The sequence below is a fragment of the Oncorhynchus gorbuscha genome, linkage group LG21 (genome assembly GCF_021184085.1).
Source record: "Oncorhynchus gorbuscha isolate QuinsamMale2020 ecotype Even-year linkage group LG21, OgorEven_v1.0, whole genome shotgun sequence".
Lineage (NCBI taxonomy): Eukaryota > Metazoa > Chordata > Actinopteri > Salmoniformes > Salmonidae > Oncorhynchus > Oncorhynchus gorbuscha.
The window spans coordinates 50,726,845-50,745,389 of NC_060193.1; the positions used below are offsets into that span (position 1 = coordinate 50,726,845).

Here is an 18,545-nt window from a genome sequence, read left to right on the forward strand (position 1 = left end):
TGTATCACAATTCCAGTGGGTCAGAAGTTTACATACACTTAAGTTTACTGTGCCTTTAAACAGCTTGGAAAATTATCTTTCCTCGACATCGTGGGGAAATCAGCCAAGACCTCAAATATTGTAGACCTCCACAAGTCTGATTCATCCTTGGGAGCAGTTTCCAAATGCCTGAAGGTACCACATTCATCTGTACAAACAGTATGCAAGTATAAACACCATGGGACCATGCAGCCGTCATACCGCTCAGGATGGAGACGTGTTCTGTCTCCTAGAGATGAACATACTTTGGAACTGAAAAAGTGTGTGCGAGCTACCAAATACACTCAATTAGTATGTAAACTTCTGACCCACTGGGAATGTGATGAAAGAAATAAGATTCAATAAATCATTCTCTTATTCTGACATTTCACATTAAAATAAAGTGGTGATCTTAACTGACCTAAGAGGGAATTTTTACTAGGATTAAATGTCAGGAATTGTGAAAAACTGAGTTTAAACGGTGTATGTAAACTTCCGACTTCAACTGTATATAGTGAATAGGGTGCCACTTCCGACACACCCTGTGAATCTTGCCTAGCTGCCAGCTGTCACTAGCTGTCATGTTTCAATTAGTTATGCCATAGTTGACATTTGACACTCCTTGGAGCCTTGTTTTCCAATAACATTAAAATGACCCTCCCCATTTGATGTGAGGTGATGCCCACTTTCAATAGTCATATTTCCTGATTTTAAAAAAATCAAATGAAATATGAATGTTGTCATTAACTATCAACATGTTTAAATATATAATATACCTGCCACGTGGTACTATAGTTATAAAAACAGCAGTATTTTGTTCTTCCAGCAAAACAAACATGATCAGGGAGATTTATATAACTGTTATAAATATAACTGTACAGGCTACTTCTAAAACCTTATCCCTATTCTGTAATGTAAAGAGTAACAACTGTAGACGTTTCATTAGTTTCGTTCCAATAGTATTTAGAGTTCATATTCCCTACATGTGATACGCGTAACCTTAACCAAATTGGTTTTTGTGTTGAGCGTAATTCTCCTTGCGCAGCTCCAATATCTTCGCATCTCAACATCCAACGCCCAATAATCTGGATAGCGACTACCACAGGTCTGAACTTGCTACCCAGTACCACCCTATGCTCTACTCAAGTGAAGGGCTGAACTGAAAAGAGGAACCTAACACGTTCTAATAAAGAAACCACAGGGATGACAAATCTGTCAGACGCAGACGACTTTATCGACTCGGAGGACTCATTTGGTGACGGCGACAAGGGAAGCAGTAGGCAGTCTGCTCAAGAGACCGTCTGCGACAATCGTCATAACTTCCATGGATCTACAGAGGGACCGTATCCCTCGTCTCAGCCCAGCCACAGCCAAGCTCAGTCCGCGTCTGCTGCCTCGCCTGGTACCATGTTCCCACACCGGACACTGCACGGAGCCACCTACCCGGCCCTCGCCATCACCAGTTCGGGTCACTACATGGCACACCATCCTGTGGTCACGCAAGGCTCATATAATAGCCTCTTGACCACTACGTCACCTCAAGGCTTCCCAGCGCCCGGATATTTTTACGCCCAGCCATACGGGCATGGCCACCAAGGAGGTGCTTTCCACAAGACCTCAGCAATGCAAACCGGGATGGTTTTTGGTAAAGCGCAAGTTTATCTCTGCAATAGGGCTCTATGGCTCACGTTTCACAGGCACCAAACAGAGATGATCATCACTAAACAGGGGCGGTGAGTATTGACCCGTTCACTTTCTCGCTTGCCTTGCATAATGTTAGCTAATGTCAACATAGTGGGCAAACTGCCGTACTTATTTGGACGAAGTCAAATTGACCTGTTTATTGAAAACGCCTGGGGTTTATTAACAAAATATGGCCACAGCAATAGTCCCAATTAGAATGATTTTCGTTGTCTCATTAAGTAAAGTTTTAGCGGGCTTTAGGAAGTTGTAAAGGAAATAAAACTCTATATTTTTTATTCTTCCAGACGAATGTTTCCATTCCTGAGCTTTAATATATCTGGACTTGATCCGACGGCAAATTACAATATTTTTGTGGACGTCAGTCTCGCGGACCCTAATCACTGGCGTTTCCAAGGAGGACAGTGGGTACCCTGCGGTAAAGCAGAGTCAAATGGGACAGGCAAGTGATGTTACTTTTCTTGTCCCCCTTCTATCCTCTCCAAGTGAGATTTTCTGACAAAGAAAGTGAGTAATGTCTTCAATAATCCATTTATAGGGAACAGGGCCTACATGCATCCAGACTCTCCGAACACCGGCGCGCACTGGATGCGTCAAGAAATATCTTTTGGAAAACTGAAGTTGGCAAATAATAAAGGGGCATTGGAAAGTGCAGGGCAGGTACGTTTAATATAATCCTTATTTCGTACAGGCTCATATATATACGGTGAAAGAGGTCTTGAAAATATGCTATATTCAAGTCTAGAGACGTTTCATTGAAGATTGTCTATATAAAAAAATAGTTTATGTATTTATCAACCATATTGTATGAAATAATTCCGAATTTATTTGTCTTTTTTTTTACACAAATCTTCAAATTGTGCTTTGTCTCTAGAGATGATCACAGATGCCCCAATTAACACCTGTTTTTCATGTCCTCTGTTCAGATGGTTGTCGTTCAGTCCCTCCATAGGTACCAACCCCGTCTTAATGTGGTCGAGGTGCACGAGGATGGGGCCGAGAACGCCAGTCAACCCAGACAGTCATTTACGTTCCCCGAGACCCAATTCGTTGCAGTCACAGCATACCAGAACACAGACGTAAGGAAATTCGTTTTTTCAAATATTGATTCATTTTTTAAATTGGGGCTAGGCAAATATTTTCCTATTGGGGTAAAAGTGGTTCACAAATTGACATTAGACTAGGAGAGGCCTTTTTAATGTTTTTCTTTTCTTCTTTCAGATAACACAGCTGAAAATAGACCACAATCCTTTCGCAAAAGGTTTTCGGGACAATTATGACAAGTAAGTAAAAAATATATTAGCCTAGCCATTGTTTTGTTTTTTAATATCCTTACATATCTACATATTATTCTATTGAAATTATTCATATCACAAATTGTGACTAAAATATTAACACATTTAATGTAGTTTGTTCCGAAATTAGACTATGCTTTACGCACGACTTTTCCCCATTTATTTTTGACGTTGCTGTCACTCCTAAAACAACCATATGTTTTTTTTTATGATTTCTTCAATACCAGCTTTAAAGGTAAGGACTACATTATGATGCAAACGAGCTTGAAATGCATTATGGATTTGGATACGCGCATATTTTTGTTCAATTGGATATTTATGTAGACAGACAAGTTCAATTTTCTTGCCAATATTATTTTCAAATATTTAGTGTTTTAAATCTAATGTAATAACTATTGGAGATTAATTAGGCTTAATGGTGTAAGACGTCCGTTCATTTTTTTAAAAATAATTGCATGCCATTGTTACTTCACCCTTGTGGAAGAGTTTTATTTTAAGTCTTTCTCATTTGTATTATTTTTCAATTTCCTAATTGATTGTTTTGAATGTCTCTAGAATCTACACAGGCTACGATAGTGACCGGTTGACGCCGTCACCGAGTGACTCGACCTACGCCCAGTTTGTGCCCGGTGCCAGATATGCACTTGCTAATTCTTTCCTTCAGCACCAATTCGTCAGCACTTATGCCAAGTCCTGTTTCCGCCCTAGCGCAGGAGCTACGTCTGGACTAGACTATAACGTCCCCTTAACTAACAGCATGCTGTCACCGCAAATCAGCGAAGAGGACACGATGGCGGCATCCCCGAGATGGTTTGTGACACCGACCAACAACAGACTGGACTATGCCTCCCGCACAAATGACGCGACTGGAAACACGGCAACTTTGCTGTCATATGCAACAGCTGGAAAAGCACTACAGCTGTCCGCAACGGACAATTCGGGTAGAGCCCTTACTTATTACGCAGAACCAACGGATTTTGCGCCTACCTCACCCCAGTATTGCGGTGCGTCTAGCCCGGCTCTGTCCTGCTGGACTAATGGACACGCTATTGGTACTGCGGACTTTGACGAGGTCCTCTCACTTTCAAAGGAGAGTTTGCCAACGAGTGTCTCTGAAGACGCAAAACCACAAGATATATCCGAGTCTAGTTGGATAGAGACGTCATAAACTGAATTGAAGAGATATCCCATCCTAGGTTATTGGCACCAGTCTAAATAGTCATCTGGAAATCGTTCATTCGTTTTTTCATTAGACTGCATTTTTGGATTAGCCTACAGTGGGCTGTGGATATGACTGAAGTATTCAAATGTTAACGACAAAATGGTCTATTTAAGCTATAATAATGTATCTATATAACATTAGCTGTAGTCCCACTCTAGATGTTTTCATTGAATACATTTACATTTAAGTCATTTAGCAGACGCTCTTAATTTGACTGATTTGATTGATTGATTTTGATTTGTTGAATACATTTCTGGAACGTGTTCATGTCTTAGCCTGCGTTGAGTTTCCTTGGCATTATGTTTTATTGTGCTGGCTTTAGTAAGCTATATATGATCCACAATGTCTTTACTAGCGCAAAAAAACAAGGTTCTGAGTTATAACAACTGTACTAAAAGTAAGTAGCCCAATGTTTCAAAACAAAATGGACATATTAATAAATCAACGCCCAACGCAAACAAAGGCGAAGAGGGAATTTGTTGTAGTCTTTGATAGGATGTGCACTAATTAATTATCTAAAAATGAAGTAAAAATATAAATTCGATTAAAAGCAGATGGAGAAGTTGCAATTCCTTATCTCTTTAAATGTGTTTATACCAGGTATGATGGTTTATCAGTGCTGTTGCTGCTTTGCTTGCAGATGCGTGAACAATGGAACAAATTGAAGATGAAAGATCGGAACTTGTTTTTTAATCCTTGATAATGTTTAATGTGTGTATTGTTGTACTCACATAGCTGATTCAATATCTGTATTTTACATTTGTCAAATAGCTCATTTATTCGGCGACTATTGACGTTTTCTTTAAAAATAAAATATTTTGTGTTAAAATAACTACCCAGTGTTTCCAGATTTCTACGAAATATGACCTATAATTTACAATATGAGTAAAACACTTTACCTACCAAAAGATAATTAAATATGTTGAAAATAAGCTTTTCGGTGTTTGAATGATATGGGCGTAACCCAAAAACAATGACGGGGGTGTAAACAGGTCATTAAAAATATGAATCACAAGTCAACCGCTGATTGGCCAACACAGCCAGTGAGTTCACATTATATGTTGAAATAGTAAGCATTTTTGAGATGGGTTTTTTCTCAAATGCGTTGGCGTCAAATACGAGTATAGGACGAGTCAACAACATTATTTGAGAATGAGCTAACAAACAATGAACTTTTAAGCGATATTGTCACTGGACAGTTACTTTAACCTTCAGGTATTTACAGAAAATTAATCTCGGTTAAACCAGAACAAAAATATTGCGCAATTTGCTCAACTGTGTTTACATATTTACATATAACGTAAATTATTTGCAAAGAGCTTCCTATTGGTTGTTTATGATACTTTCCAAGTGGAAAGGTATGAATGGCTATATAAATACATTTGATTTTATTTGAAAACTCGGCCAAATTGGACGTTTCCGAGTTGTCTTTCCAGTAGTCTTTCTATGAGAGATTAACAGAAAGTAGTCATGGCCCAATCCCAAACCAGGGACTGTTTACATAGCAGGTTTGGATAACTAATCTGGCAGGTTAGGATAAAACACGTGGCAGGTTGGAATTAACATAACAGGCTAGGAAAATGAGGTTACGGTTAGGAAAATAGTTAGGTATAGGCTTAAAAACATTTTAAGGATCCGCCCCTTTTTTTCAATCGTCGCCTAAAATGACATACCCAAATCTAACTGCCTGTAGCTCAGACCCCGAAACAAGGATATGAATATTACTGATACAATTTGAAAGGAAACACTTTGAATTTTGTGGAAATGTGAAAGGAATGTAGGAGAATATAACACATTTGATCTGGTAAAAGATAATACAAAGAAAAAAAGCGTTTTTTGTACCTTCATCTTTGAAAAGCAAGAGAACGGGCATAATGAATTATTCCAGCCCAGGCGCAATTTAGACTTTGACCACTAGATGACAGCACTGTATGTGCAAAGTTTTGAGTGATCCAGTGAAATCTTGCATATCTATTCAAAAGGTTGTATCAAGACTACCCAAATGTGCCTAATTGGTTTATTCAAACATTTTCAAGTTCATAATTGTGCACTCTCCTCAAACAATAAGATCAAGATAGCACGAAATGAGGGAAAGGTTGCTTACTTGGTCGGAGGACGAGGCTTCATCAACGGTTCAGAAATCCATATTCCTCCCTAAAATCTCACCAGAAGAAACAGATTGATGGTTTCGCCCATGGTATTGTAATGAAACAGCATTTCCACACTTATAAACCCAGGGTCGTTACAGTATTCTCATTTTCCTTGCATTGTTTAACTTTACCTAACAAGCATCAGGTGACTATTTTTCGGAATACTCAGGTACTTCAATTTATTAGTTTGTTCTTGTATGACCAGAAGACCTATTTTGTTTATAAACTTACGAAGAAGCTGTATTAATTGTTTATGTATACAGTAAATAGTGGTCCTTCTGTAGCTCAGTTGGTAGAGCATGGCGCTTGTAACGCCAGGGTAGTGGGTTCGATCACCGGGACCACCCATACGTAGAATGTATGCACACATGACTGTAAGTCGCTTTGGATAAAAGCGTCTGCTAAATGGCATATATAAATAAGATACTGTTTCAAAGGGCATACAGGTCTGCTCTGCCTTTACATGTTTATTTTTCTATTTCGTTATTAATACTTATTTCCATGTGAAAAAGGTCTCAGGAACGTTTATATGTAAAACATGTTTTATATGATCAGTTTTCATATGCACTTAAAATAGTAGGTACCCTTTTATTTAAATTATTATTTTGTATTTTATTTCTCAGAATAGTTCCTGATTACACTAAAGAGGGTTTTTAGTCTCTCTTACTACAATAACCCTTGGTTTGGTCTTAATTTTCTGTTGAGTTGAATTTCAAAAGCTGGATAACACTTAGCTCAAAGTTGATAGAATAAGCTATTTTCACTTTATGTTGACTTAAATGGTGCAGATATCGGTTCCTTATCGCTTACGTTCACTGCTCCTACATTTGACTCATCCTACTACAGTGCGCAAGACCTTATTTTTATTTGCTAAACAATTTCAAACAGAGTTTTGCTTTTTTCACGAGTCTCACTCAATTTCGGCTGATGCCAACTTCTGGAGGTCACAGTGGGGCAACGATATTTGGCTTTCCCATGGATCTGAACGCTCCGCCGGTGTCACTACAATGAACAATACCTTTGGTGGTAATATTCTACACTCGGAATGTGACCCCTTTGGTCACTTTTTTTGTCTTGTGATCAGTTACAATGACATTACGCTCATTACTGTAAACTTCTACGGGTACAACACCAAACATGAGAATGATGAGTTGCTTGAATCTATAGAGAAACATATACTTCATTGGTTATCTAAATTTCCCAATTCGTTATTATTGATAGGAGGGGACTTTAACATTACTATAGATAATTCAACTGATAGATGGCCCCCAGGTAGGCCAACCAATCAGAATTTGGGTTTAATACTTTTTATGGTAATGTTTGATCTTACTGATATATGGAGAGAGAGGCTTCTGGCCGACAGATCATTCACTTGGAATAACAAAACAGATTCCAGACAATCCAGAATTGATTTTTGACTTATATCCAAATGTATTGATAGTGAGTGTGTTACTACAAATATTTGTACTACTCCCCTCACAGACCATAGGGCCATTTACATTGATATCAAAATATTTATCCCTGATACTATCCTTGGTAGAGCATCCTACTGGAAGCTAAATAGCTCATTATTAAATACTGATAGTTAAGTTTGAGGTTAAAGATCTGCTCTCACACTTTTGGGAAAGGGCTTGTGAAGAAAAATCTTACTGCAAGAACTGTGAGCTCTTTAAATTTGAGGTGTCCAAATACCTTAGAAAATATGGTAGTAATCTTGCTAAGACCAGAAGAGATGAGGAGGAAAAGGTGATGATTAAGATAACTTCTCTTTCTCAAAGGTCCCCAGTCAACCTCTTGGGGGAGGAGAAGATGGAACTAATTGAGTCACAAAATAAACTGGATAATATATATACATTAAAAGCAGGAGCCGTTATTAGATCTAGGAAAAATGGATTGAGGGAGAACAGAATTCATCCTATTTCTTTAGACTCGAAAAATTGCAATCTAAAAATAACACTATCCATAAGTTAAACATTGATGGTGTTATTACAGATGACCAAAACTTAATAGCTAAATACTGTAGCAATTTTTACAGAAAATTGTATCGCTCTACGTACTGTCAGGAACACAGATATGTTTTTTAACTCACTGAATAATGTTCACTCTATCAGTGATATAGAATCTAAACAGTGTGATGAACCCATCAAAGTTGAAGAGATTATAGAGTCTATCAAACATGTAAAGAACAATAAATCACCAGGTGTTGATGGAATTACATCAGAATTTTAAAATTATTTTCTGAACAAGTAGCTGCCTTCCTATTTGAAGTCTTTTTAGAGAGTATTAAAAACAATGTTCTCCCTCCTACAATGAGTCAGGGGTTAATAACACTGATATCTAAGCCTAAAAAATAAGTGCTGCTCATCGATAACTGGCGTCCAATTTGTCTTCTTAATATTGACTGATATTAGCCTTACTACTTGCAAAAATAATTAAGGAAGTCCTGGATGCAATCATTGATGAAACACAGTCTGGCTTTATGAGGAACAGACATATTTCTAACAATGTCACACTGGTATTAGACATACTTGACTACTCGGACCTAATAACCGAGGATCTCTTCATATTGTTTTTAGATTTTAATAAACCATTTGATACAGTAGAGCATCAGTTCCTCTTCCACTCCCTTGAGAGACTTGGCTTTGGGGATTTTTTTCTCTAAGGCTTTTAAGACAATCTATACAAATGGTAACAGCTCAAATTGAAAAATGGCACCTCAGCTAGATTTGAGTAAAATAGAGGAATTAGGCAAGGTTGTCCTATCTCTCCATACCTGTTTTTATTAATCACCCAACTTCTTACAAATTCTTTAAATAATAGTCCTGTACAAGGTATTTCCATAGCTGGTAAAGAAATTATTATAAGCCAGCTGGCTGATGATACTACACTTTTTCTGAAAGATGCTAACCAAATTCCTATATTGATCAATGTTATTACAATCCTTTTCCAAAGCGTCTGGTCTATATCTTAACATTAATAAACGTGAACTCATAGCTGTCAAAGATTGTGTGACACCTTCATATTATGGTATTCCAGTAAAATAAGAACTTACATATTTAGGCATAACCATTACAAATGATCAAAAGTCTTACTAAATTTTAAACCTCTTATTAAAAAAAACTAGAAGAAGCTAAATCAATGGCTACAGAGGGACTTATCTTTAAAAGGTAGAGTCCTAATAACCAAGGCTGAAGGCATCTCTAGACTAACATATGGCACTCTATCTTGACAGTAAAATAAGCAAGGAGATAGACCAGATGCTTTTCAACTTTCTGTGGAGAAACCATACCCATTACATGTTGTAATGAACACTTATGAGAATGGTGGGCTGAATTTTCTGGACTTTACTACCTTAAACAATACTCTTAAAATCAATTGGATAAAACAATTCCTAAGAAGACCCATTTCTATATGGAATTTTATTCCTCATCATGTCTTCTCTACTTTTGGTGGCATTAAAACATCAACTAAAATGGCTCCTTTTGTAATGACCACCCAGAAACAGTGTTGCTTCTTTTTTGGCATTGTATTCATGTAAGAAAACTGTGGCAAGACATCAGTAGATTTATAATTTAACACATTTATGAAGATCTGCTTGGATTCTTTACCTACGATAGAAATAAGCTGAAATATTTTTTATGTAATTAATTTCATTATTCTGTTGGCCAAATTTCATATTCACAACTGTAATTTACAAACAAAAAAACACATTTTCTTATCTTACAAAAATAAATTGAACTGTATTGTAAATACTTAAAAAGCTTTTAGGATTATATGTCCCTTAAGGTGCTTGTGTAATGTGATATTGTACCCCCTAGCCCAATTTTCCATTGTATATTATTCATATATACTTGTGTTCCCACGTGTACTTCCTGTATTGATTTGAAAAAAGTTTTTTTTTATTAAATAAAAATTGCACCAAACACATTAGCTAGATGTAAAATTGGCTGACTACAACCTGCAAAAACGTCCAAATTAATTACAGATTTAAAAAAGATTCTCACTATTTTGACTAAGTATTGACTTTGTTCCTATGGTGACCCATGGGGGACAAACATCATTAACTACCACATCGAATCACACCCAAGACTGAAACATAGTTTTTTTAATGAGCAATAGAAACACATTCGGGAATCTGAGGGGTGAGTATCCAAAAATGTAATGGTATGCTGTCAAACAAGGCTCCAAAAAAGCTAAAGGGGCTCTATAACGATTTGCTATGTATTCTCCTAAGGCCCATTGCTACTAGAGCAGTCCTTTCCCATACCAGCCGTCTGACTGACTTTCTAAAGCAAGGCCACTGGAGAGGCCCATTGGAAACATCAATCTACCATCCACTGCTCAGCCTGTGATGAAGATGTCAGGTGAGAATCAAAATTTGACTGGTTTAAGCTACACTTATACTGTTTAATTGCCTATAAAAAGAACAAACCTTTTTTGGTAATCATCTTTAATTGCATATCCTAACTTTGAGTTTCTCACCAGGTCATGGCTTCAGTTGTTCAGACATCTTCAAATTAGGGCTGGGCGGTATACATTTACATTTATATTTAAGTCATTTAGCAGACGCTCTTATCCAGAGCGACTTACAAATTGGTGCATTCACCTTATGACATCCAGTGGAACAACCACTTTACAATAGTGCATCTAAATATTGTAAGGGGGGGAGGGGGGGTGAGAAGGATTACTTTATCCTATCCTAGGTATTCCTTAAAGAGGTGGGGTTTCAGGTGTCTCCGGAAGGTGGTGATTGACTCCGCTGTCCTGGATAGAAACACCAAACTAACTTCAGGATGATATAAACACTTTAAAGATTCATAACTATTAACTTAAAGTGATATTTAGGTTTGCATATATTTGCATAAATTAACTTGGGTTCCAATTACTTTCAATGGGGTTCTAGACACTTTGAGCTACAAACATGGAACCGACTTCAAATCCACTCTAGTGTAGCCTCCATAGCTTTATTTTTTTTATTTCACCTTTATTTGACCAGATAGATGAGAACAAGTTCTCATTTCCAACTGCAACCTGGCCAAGATAAAGCAAAAGCAGTGCCACATAAACAACCCAGAGTTACACATGGGATAAAAAAAACTACAGTCAATAACACAATAGAAAAATCTGTATATAGTTTGTGCAAATGAAGTAAGGAGGCAATAAATAGGCCATAGTGGCAAAGTAATTACAATTTAGAAATTAACACTGGAGACGTGCAGATGAGGATGTGCAAGTAGAAATACTTTGCCAAACAAAAACAAATATGGAATGAGGTAGGTAGTAGGTTGGACGGGCTATTTACAGATGTGCAGCTGCACAAACTGATAGCTGATGCTTAAAGTTAGTGAGGGAGATTTAAGTCTCCAACTTCAGTGATTTTGAAATTCGGCCCAGTTATTGGCAGCAGAGAACTCGGCCAAAGGGGGTGTTGTGAAATATACCTGCTGGAGCACGTGCTACGGGTGGGTGTTGCTATGGTGACCAGTGAGCTGAGCCGGAGCTTTATCTAGCAAAGACTTATAGATGACCTGGAGCCAGTGGGTTTGGCGACAAATATGAAAGGACCAGCCAACAAGAGCATACAGGTCGCAGTGGTGGGTAGTATATGGGGCTTTGGTGACAAAACGGATGGCACTGTGATAGACTGCATCCAATTTGTTGGGTAGAGTGTTGGAGGATATTTTGTAAATGACATCGCCGAAGTCAAGGATCGGTAGGATAGTCAGTTTTACGAGGCTGCACAGTACTGTCTTTATCTGTTACATAGGACTTGAGTGTGGCTGAAGTGCACCCATGACCAGCTAGGAAAAAAGCGAGAAGGTACAGTGGCGAAATGGTTGGTGATCGGTTTGTTAACTTGGTTTTCCAAGACTTTAGAAAGGCAGGGCAGGATGGATATAGGTCTGTAACAGTTTGGGTATAGAGTGTCTCCCCTTTGAAGAGGGGATGAGGCTTTCCAATCTTTAGCAATCTCAAACGATACGAAAGAGAGGTTGAACAGACTAGTAATAAGGGTTGCAACAAGGCGGAGGATAATTTAAGAAGAGAGGGTCCAGATTGTATAGCCCAACTGATTTGTAGGGATCCAGATTTTGCAGCTCTATCAGAACATCAGCTGTCTGGATTTGGGTGAAGGAGAAGCGGGGGGAGCTTGGGCGAGTTGCTCCCGGGGTTGGGGTAGCCAGGTGGAAAGCATAGCTGGCCTTAGAGAAATGCTTATTGAAATTCTCGATTATCGTGGATTTATCGGTGGTGACAGTGTTTCCTAGCCTCAGTACAGTGGGCAGCTGGGAGGAGGTGCTCTTATTCTCCATGGACTTTACAGTGTCTCAAAACTTTTGGGATTTAGAGCTACAGGATGAAAATTTCTGTTTGAAAAAGCTATCCTTTGCTTTCCTAACTGCCTGTATATTGGTTCCTGACTTCCCTAAGATCGCGGGGACTATTCGATGGTGCAGTAATGCGCAGTTGTCTAAGGCACGGCATCACAGTGCTAGCTGTGCCACTAGAGATCCTGGATCGAGTCCAGGCTCTGTCGCAGCCGGCCCCGACCGGGAGACCTATTGGGCGGCGCACAATTGGCCCAGCGTCGTCCGGGTTAGGGGAGGGTTTGGCCGGCAGGGATGTTCTTGTTCCATCACGCACTAGCAAATCCTGTGGCAGGCCTTGCGCTGACACGGTCGCCAGATGTACTTTGTTTCCTCTGACAATGCTTCCGGGTTAAACGGCATTGTCTGCTTGGCTAATCGGGGGATCTTTCAATCTCCCGAGTCCATACGGGTGTTGCAGCAATGGGACAAGACTGTAAACTACCAATTGGATACCACGAAATTGGGGAGAAAAAGGGGTAAACATTTTTTATACAAAATAATATTAAATAACACATTTTAAAAATGCATATATATATAAAAACCCCTCTAGTGTAAATGAGATAGCTCCGTTCAGATTATTTGTTTGATCATAAATGAACATATAATAACCCACCAACAATAACAAGTATCTCTTGAACCGTTCAATCTAGACAGAAAATCAAATTTCACATGTCCTTGTTATCCTATCCATCGTTCTATCAATCAATCTGTCCATGTACCTACTTTTTACACTATAACCAGTCACTACCATTACTACTGAAGTCCCTACCAATACCATAACCATATACATTATTTTAAGTTATACCGGTATTGATGCAGGGACCGTTTTGGTTTTTACTTGACCTTCTATACAGGTATTTGAATGTTTGGGTTGTTAAATGTGATACGCCATGTGTAATGTACATTTTTAGTGTTTACTTCGCTACTTGAGTCATCGCTCTCAGCTTTCTCTCTGTGCCACTTTCACACATCCCTAGCCACGCCCCCTGTCACTCAAGGAGCGCGTTTGATGTTCCTCAACCATGAGACACTTGCGTTCTGTCTGCACGATGAATGCAGCACATGCAACAATGTTGATGACAACAATGATGTTTTCACTTTGCTTCTTAATATAAATCCACTAGCGTTCTATAATGACACTATTAGTTTGTGTTTCTTACATCAGCAAACAGCTAGTTTGTATTTTCTTAGCAAGTTGCCCTAAATCTTGTGAGATGCTAATTGTTAGCTGCTAATGCTAATAGCTAGCTAGCTAATAAATGTACAGAGTAAGAGCAAACGTAGCTAGCTAATACATCCTGACAATACCAGTGATGGTGTAGACCTAAGTCGGCATGTTTGTGCAACAGTGTCTTCTAAATCAAAGAGGAATATGCAAAGCAAGAATATGTTAGCTACATGCAGTAGCTAAGAGAAAACATGCAACGTAGCCAAAACGTATAGGGTCCCCTGGGACCCCAAACAACGCTCTATTCAAAGTGCCCACTATTATATTCTAACTATATAATTAGAATAGTCATTCTATTTCCATGATTCCAACAGTTTTACTCTAATTCGCAAGTCAAATCTCAATTGCAACATTTGGTTAAAAATAAATACTAGATTATTTGCCCATATCATGCAGCCCTACGGTGGCAGTGTAGAAATTACTTTGAAGAACTGAAATGGCTCAAGGTGGAAATAGGAGGCACTCTGATTAAATTGGGGTTTACCCGCAAAATTGTCCATAACTCTTGTCTCCAAATATCTAGGGTTGGACCAATATGCCCATTAAGCACTTTGACGAAAAACGAATGTGTGTATTTTGCTGCAGTTCTGTGGAACAGTTTCCCAAGCTACCTAAAAACTCACCAGAGAACAGCTTTAAGGTGTCACAAACAAACCAGAAATATCTGAGAAACACCGTGGCGGTTTGATTAGGGGTATTCTCCCACGAGGTAACTCGTAAACGGGCTCCCCTGTGCTGTAGATGTCGTTGTTGTAAATGGCTTTTGTTGCTTTTAATTGCATTGAGTGCATGTGCAGTGTTGGTCTTTCCCACCTGCCATCTTGCTGAACAATGAGGACCACAATGGAACTAAGCCATCGGGTTTCATTGTGTTTTTATCCTCAATTATTTTTTGATGTAATGTTTTCTCCTGCTGGAGCAGCCTAACTGCTTTTGATTATCCAATACATTTTATCAGTTGATCAACAACTTTATCTTGAGTTGTACCATAGAAATATAATTGACTTGAAACGGCTATTCATTTCAATCTAATATCTCGATGTGATTGGAGATATGTGTGTTTGTTCTATTGATAGTTGTTTTATGTTTGTAATATATTCCTGCTTGATTAATGTTGATCAATTGCATTTTAAAGAAAATGAGCTGGCTAAAATTACGCCAATTGATTAATCAAATTGCTCAGTTTGATATGACGCATCATCCCATTGAACACTAGGTGGCACCAATGTAACGTTTTTCAAAGGATGTCAGTCAACGACTTCACAAATGGGTACATGAATTGAATCAATGTGCTGTATATCCCATCGCACTGCGCACACATGTGGGCCATGATATAAATGGTTCATGGTTATCTGCATGTATTTTACAATTCATGAAGTAGGCCATTCGATGACGGTCCCAAATTTCCCTTGTCGATTGCAATAGAGCAAATTAATTACTGTATAGGCTAATTTCATGGGTCAGGCATCAATCCTAGGATCCTTCCTTAACCACATCATACGGACAGAACCAAAATAGACAACAATTAAATATGGTAGCCTACGTGTTTTTGTGTGTGGTTAATTTGGATTACAATAGGACCATGGTAGAATGGCGTATAATAGCCTACCTAATTCTATATTGTCCCAAATTAACATAAATATCTGTCAACATAGCAACTAGAGCCTACCTCTGTTTTATCCTGAACTTCTCCGGTGTTGTGCGCTCATATCCTGTTCTATTGAGTGCAAATCGTCCTAAAACAATATTCTGTGGATAATTTTTAAGAATAGGTCGACATGTGTGCAATCTTGGGGCAACGCACGCCACTGTGGACGAAATCTATATCGTGCTGCGCTTCATTGCCTCACGTGTACTCCAACTCGTCATGGAGCGCAAATTGCACTCTCCAAGCTTGAGCGCGTGAATGGGAAATCGCTACCCCATGACTAAATTATGTAGGACTGGACGAGGAGGATGCTTACCTTCATTTGAGAAAATCGTCCCTGTTTATATAAGGGTTCACCCTGATATAGCCCGGCAACACTAGATAGAAGAATACATTAGGAGCGTATCAAGTCTACAGAGAAAGCGAGGAAAGGAAAATATGGACCTAACGGACCAAGGAGCACAAATGGAGCCGCTACTACCCTCGGTAAGGATGTCCCATAGACAACCTACGATAGGCAACCATTGTGTTCTCACTGAAAATGGATTTCATATCGTTGATTGAGAATGGCTTGATGTGGGGATTGAACACACCTGCGTAGATCAGCCTATGTGTGTAATACATTTGAAATAAATCCTAGATAGTCTATGTATGTTATTACATCGGTTATTTTATAGTGTTAGAAAATTACAAAACTGTAGTAGACCTAATATAGGTAAGTAGGTTATAACCTCGTTTTATAGACCGGTTTGCCAAGACAACTGTTTTATCGAAAATATCGAGACATCGTGCATTAATATCGTCATCAACGTGGGCTAATAAAACTCCACAATGTTGACGTTTTTATTGCATAGTCTACTACATCAAGTACCTATAGAATACTGTAATTAACCTGACTTAGAAAGATATGGCCGTATTTATTTACCAATTACTAATGCCTCATTTTCTTTATATCCACTAATTTCTCCTCTAATGCCATAGCTGACACATTTTGTTATTGATAAAGGATGATGTAGGCCCATGTCTTGTTGATGCACCTACTGACAGTGGAGGCTGCTGAGGGGAAGACAGCTCATACTAATGGCTGGAACGGAGCAAATGGAATGGCATTAAACTGTGTGTTTGATCTATTTGATACCATTCCACCCATTCCGCTCCGGCCATTACCATGAGCCTGTCCTCCCCAATTAAAGTGCCACCAACCTCCTGTGCCTACTGTGGCTCCAGTTCAATTGGTCCCCCTGCTGGATTACCTTACGGTGGAGCCGATTAGAACGTCTGTCATCTTGTTCATCCGGACTCGGAGTCAGACACATCCCAAATGATAACCAAGTACTTCATAGAAGCACTATGGTGAAGTCCTACTCAGTCTGTCTGCCAATCAGGGGTTATGATGCGAAGGAGATCAGGAAAAGAAGCCATTTAAGAGCTTTGGGACAGAGCCAGGTCCTATAACTGTGGACAGCTGTAAATTCACCGGCCCCATGTTGTTACGGTAGTTTACTACTAGACAGTAGATGTCGGCTCATCTGATATCTGATTGGACCCATTAGGATCTATAGGTGTATTATTAAGGAAAGCCACAGACAAGAACTAGAGTTTTTTTTTTTTCTCTCTCTCACCCTATAGGACATACTCTTTCTATGGTCAATCAGTGCCAGTGCAACCAGTGCTTTCTATGGTCAATCCACGGTCATAGACTAGACTGATGAATCATAATCTATACATGTTGAATAGAGACCACACCCAGTGGTGTCCAAAGACTGCCTGTTTCAGCGGTCAGGTCCTGTTTAGCATTCCGGTGATGGCTTGTTGAGAAATGGCCGCCGTGCTGGATTCTCGCCTTAAAGCCAGGGAGAGGAGAAATATGGCTTTTGCTCAAACACTGTTGAAAACATTGTTTCCCTTTATGCATAGGTCATTATAAAAAGGAAAACCAAACATGACATTGAAAAAAGACATTGATAAAACAGGTCGCCCGTGCGAGCCTACTTAACCAGTGCTGTGGATTGACCACGGGTTGAATATAACATGGGATGCTTTTGGTCACTGACTCACAATGCAGAGTGCAGTGCCCTGTCATCATAACTCTTGGCTGCCTAGCTGTAGCGTGTGTCCTGCATCCCAATGTGTTGCCATAGTTGCTGAAGGTTGTGTGTGGGTATGTGAGGGGATAGTAGGAGTGAGTATTATGTGGAAATCCTCAGTGTACGACAAACAAAAATGGCATGTAAACTTGTATTAGAAACCTGGGGATCGGCAGTGATTGCATAGCACTCAATGACTTCCAGTGTGAAGATGCGTAGCTAAGCAAGACTGGGTTATGCATGTAAACAATGTCCTGTGGATTGACGTTATACTGACCTTGTTATTTACAGGAACCAGGCCCCCAGAGCCCTCAGGTACCTCAAGGAGACACGAATGTGGTGAGTACTTCTGCTTTCATACCAAGCCAAGCATGCAGGATACGTCCTACTACTTTTGCTCAGTGATTCCTTTTGATTTCCACTACAGATAAAGCCACTTCATGCAGCAAATGTGTAGGCATCCATTTGAAACAGTCTTGGTTATGAATATCACTGAAAATCCTTCTGGCAAGCTTTCGAAGTCAGACTTGAGATAAGAGCTCCCAACCAAGACTTTCACAGAAATCATTCATTGACGTCAATGGGAGTACTTCAGCAAAAACTTGATAATATATTCCGATTCCACATCAGAAATACATGGTATATATTGGGTAGAGAGAGGGTGTTGGGAGCTAGGGCTGGGGACAGGAGATGGAGAGGGTGTGATGTAGTAACGATGGGTCTGAATGCTGAGTCCTAAACCTGGGCACAGTGAGCCTGGCAGTGAGCCTGGCTGGTCTTCTGGCTGGAGTGGATCTAGTGTGAACAGACGGGGGAGGTCTGTAG

At 39.3% G+C, this 18,545-nt stretch overlaps 2 protein-coding genes across 3 annotated transcripts in view; both read left to right on the forward strand.

Annotated features, from left to right (window-relative positions):
* The first annotated feature begins 1,018 nt into the window (after positions 1–1,018).
* Positions 1,019–5,013, forward strand: LOC124008773 (T-box brain protein 1-like). Its single transcript, XM_046320310.1, has 6 exons — positions 1,019–1,751; positions 2,007–2,161; positions 2,258–2,379; positions 2,646–2,798; positions 2,941–3,002; positions 3,570–5,013. Exons 1-6 carry the CDS (start codon positions 1,222–1,224, stop codon positions 4,180–4,182), a joined length of 1,635 nt encoding a protein of 544 aa, XP_046176266.1. The 5' UTR covers positions 1,019–1,221; the 3' UTR covers positions 4,183–5,013.
* A 10,752-nt stretch (positions 5,014–15,765) lies between these two features.
* Positions 15,766–18,545, forward strand: part of LOC124008769 (sodium-driven chloride bicarbonate exchanger-like) — a 59,660-nt gene continuing 56,880 nt past the window's right edge. Inside the window, exons 1-2 of one of the 2 annotated variants that reach the window (XM_046320304.1) lie at positions 15,766–16,119; positions 18,012–18,059. In XM_046320304.1, coding sequence (XP_046176260.1) covers positions 16,072–16,119; positions 18,012–18,059 — 96 coding nt within the window. In that variant the 5' untranslated portion in view covers positions 15,766–16,071. The remainder of the gene's footprint in view (positions 16,120–18,011; positions 18,060–18,545) is intronic. The other variant, XM_046320305.1, reaches the window with a different exon arrangement.

What these genes read in the sequence shown, in the direction of transcription:
- LOC124008773 (XM_046320310.1), top strand. Translation starts at nt 1,222, where the DNA reads ATGACAAATCTGTCAGACGCAGACGACTTTATCGACTCGGAGGACTCA. An exon ending in ATCATCACTAAACAGGGGCG is followed by an intron (nt 1,752 to 2,006) that starts GTGAGTATTGAC and finishes TTATTCTTCCAG; the next exon opens with ACGAATGTTTCCATTCCTGA. An exon ending in CATTGGAAAGTGCAGGGCAG is followed by an intron (nt 2,380 to 2,645) that starts GTACGTTTAATA and finishes TCCTCTGTTCAG; the next exon opens with ATGGTTGTCGTTCAGTCCCT.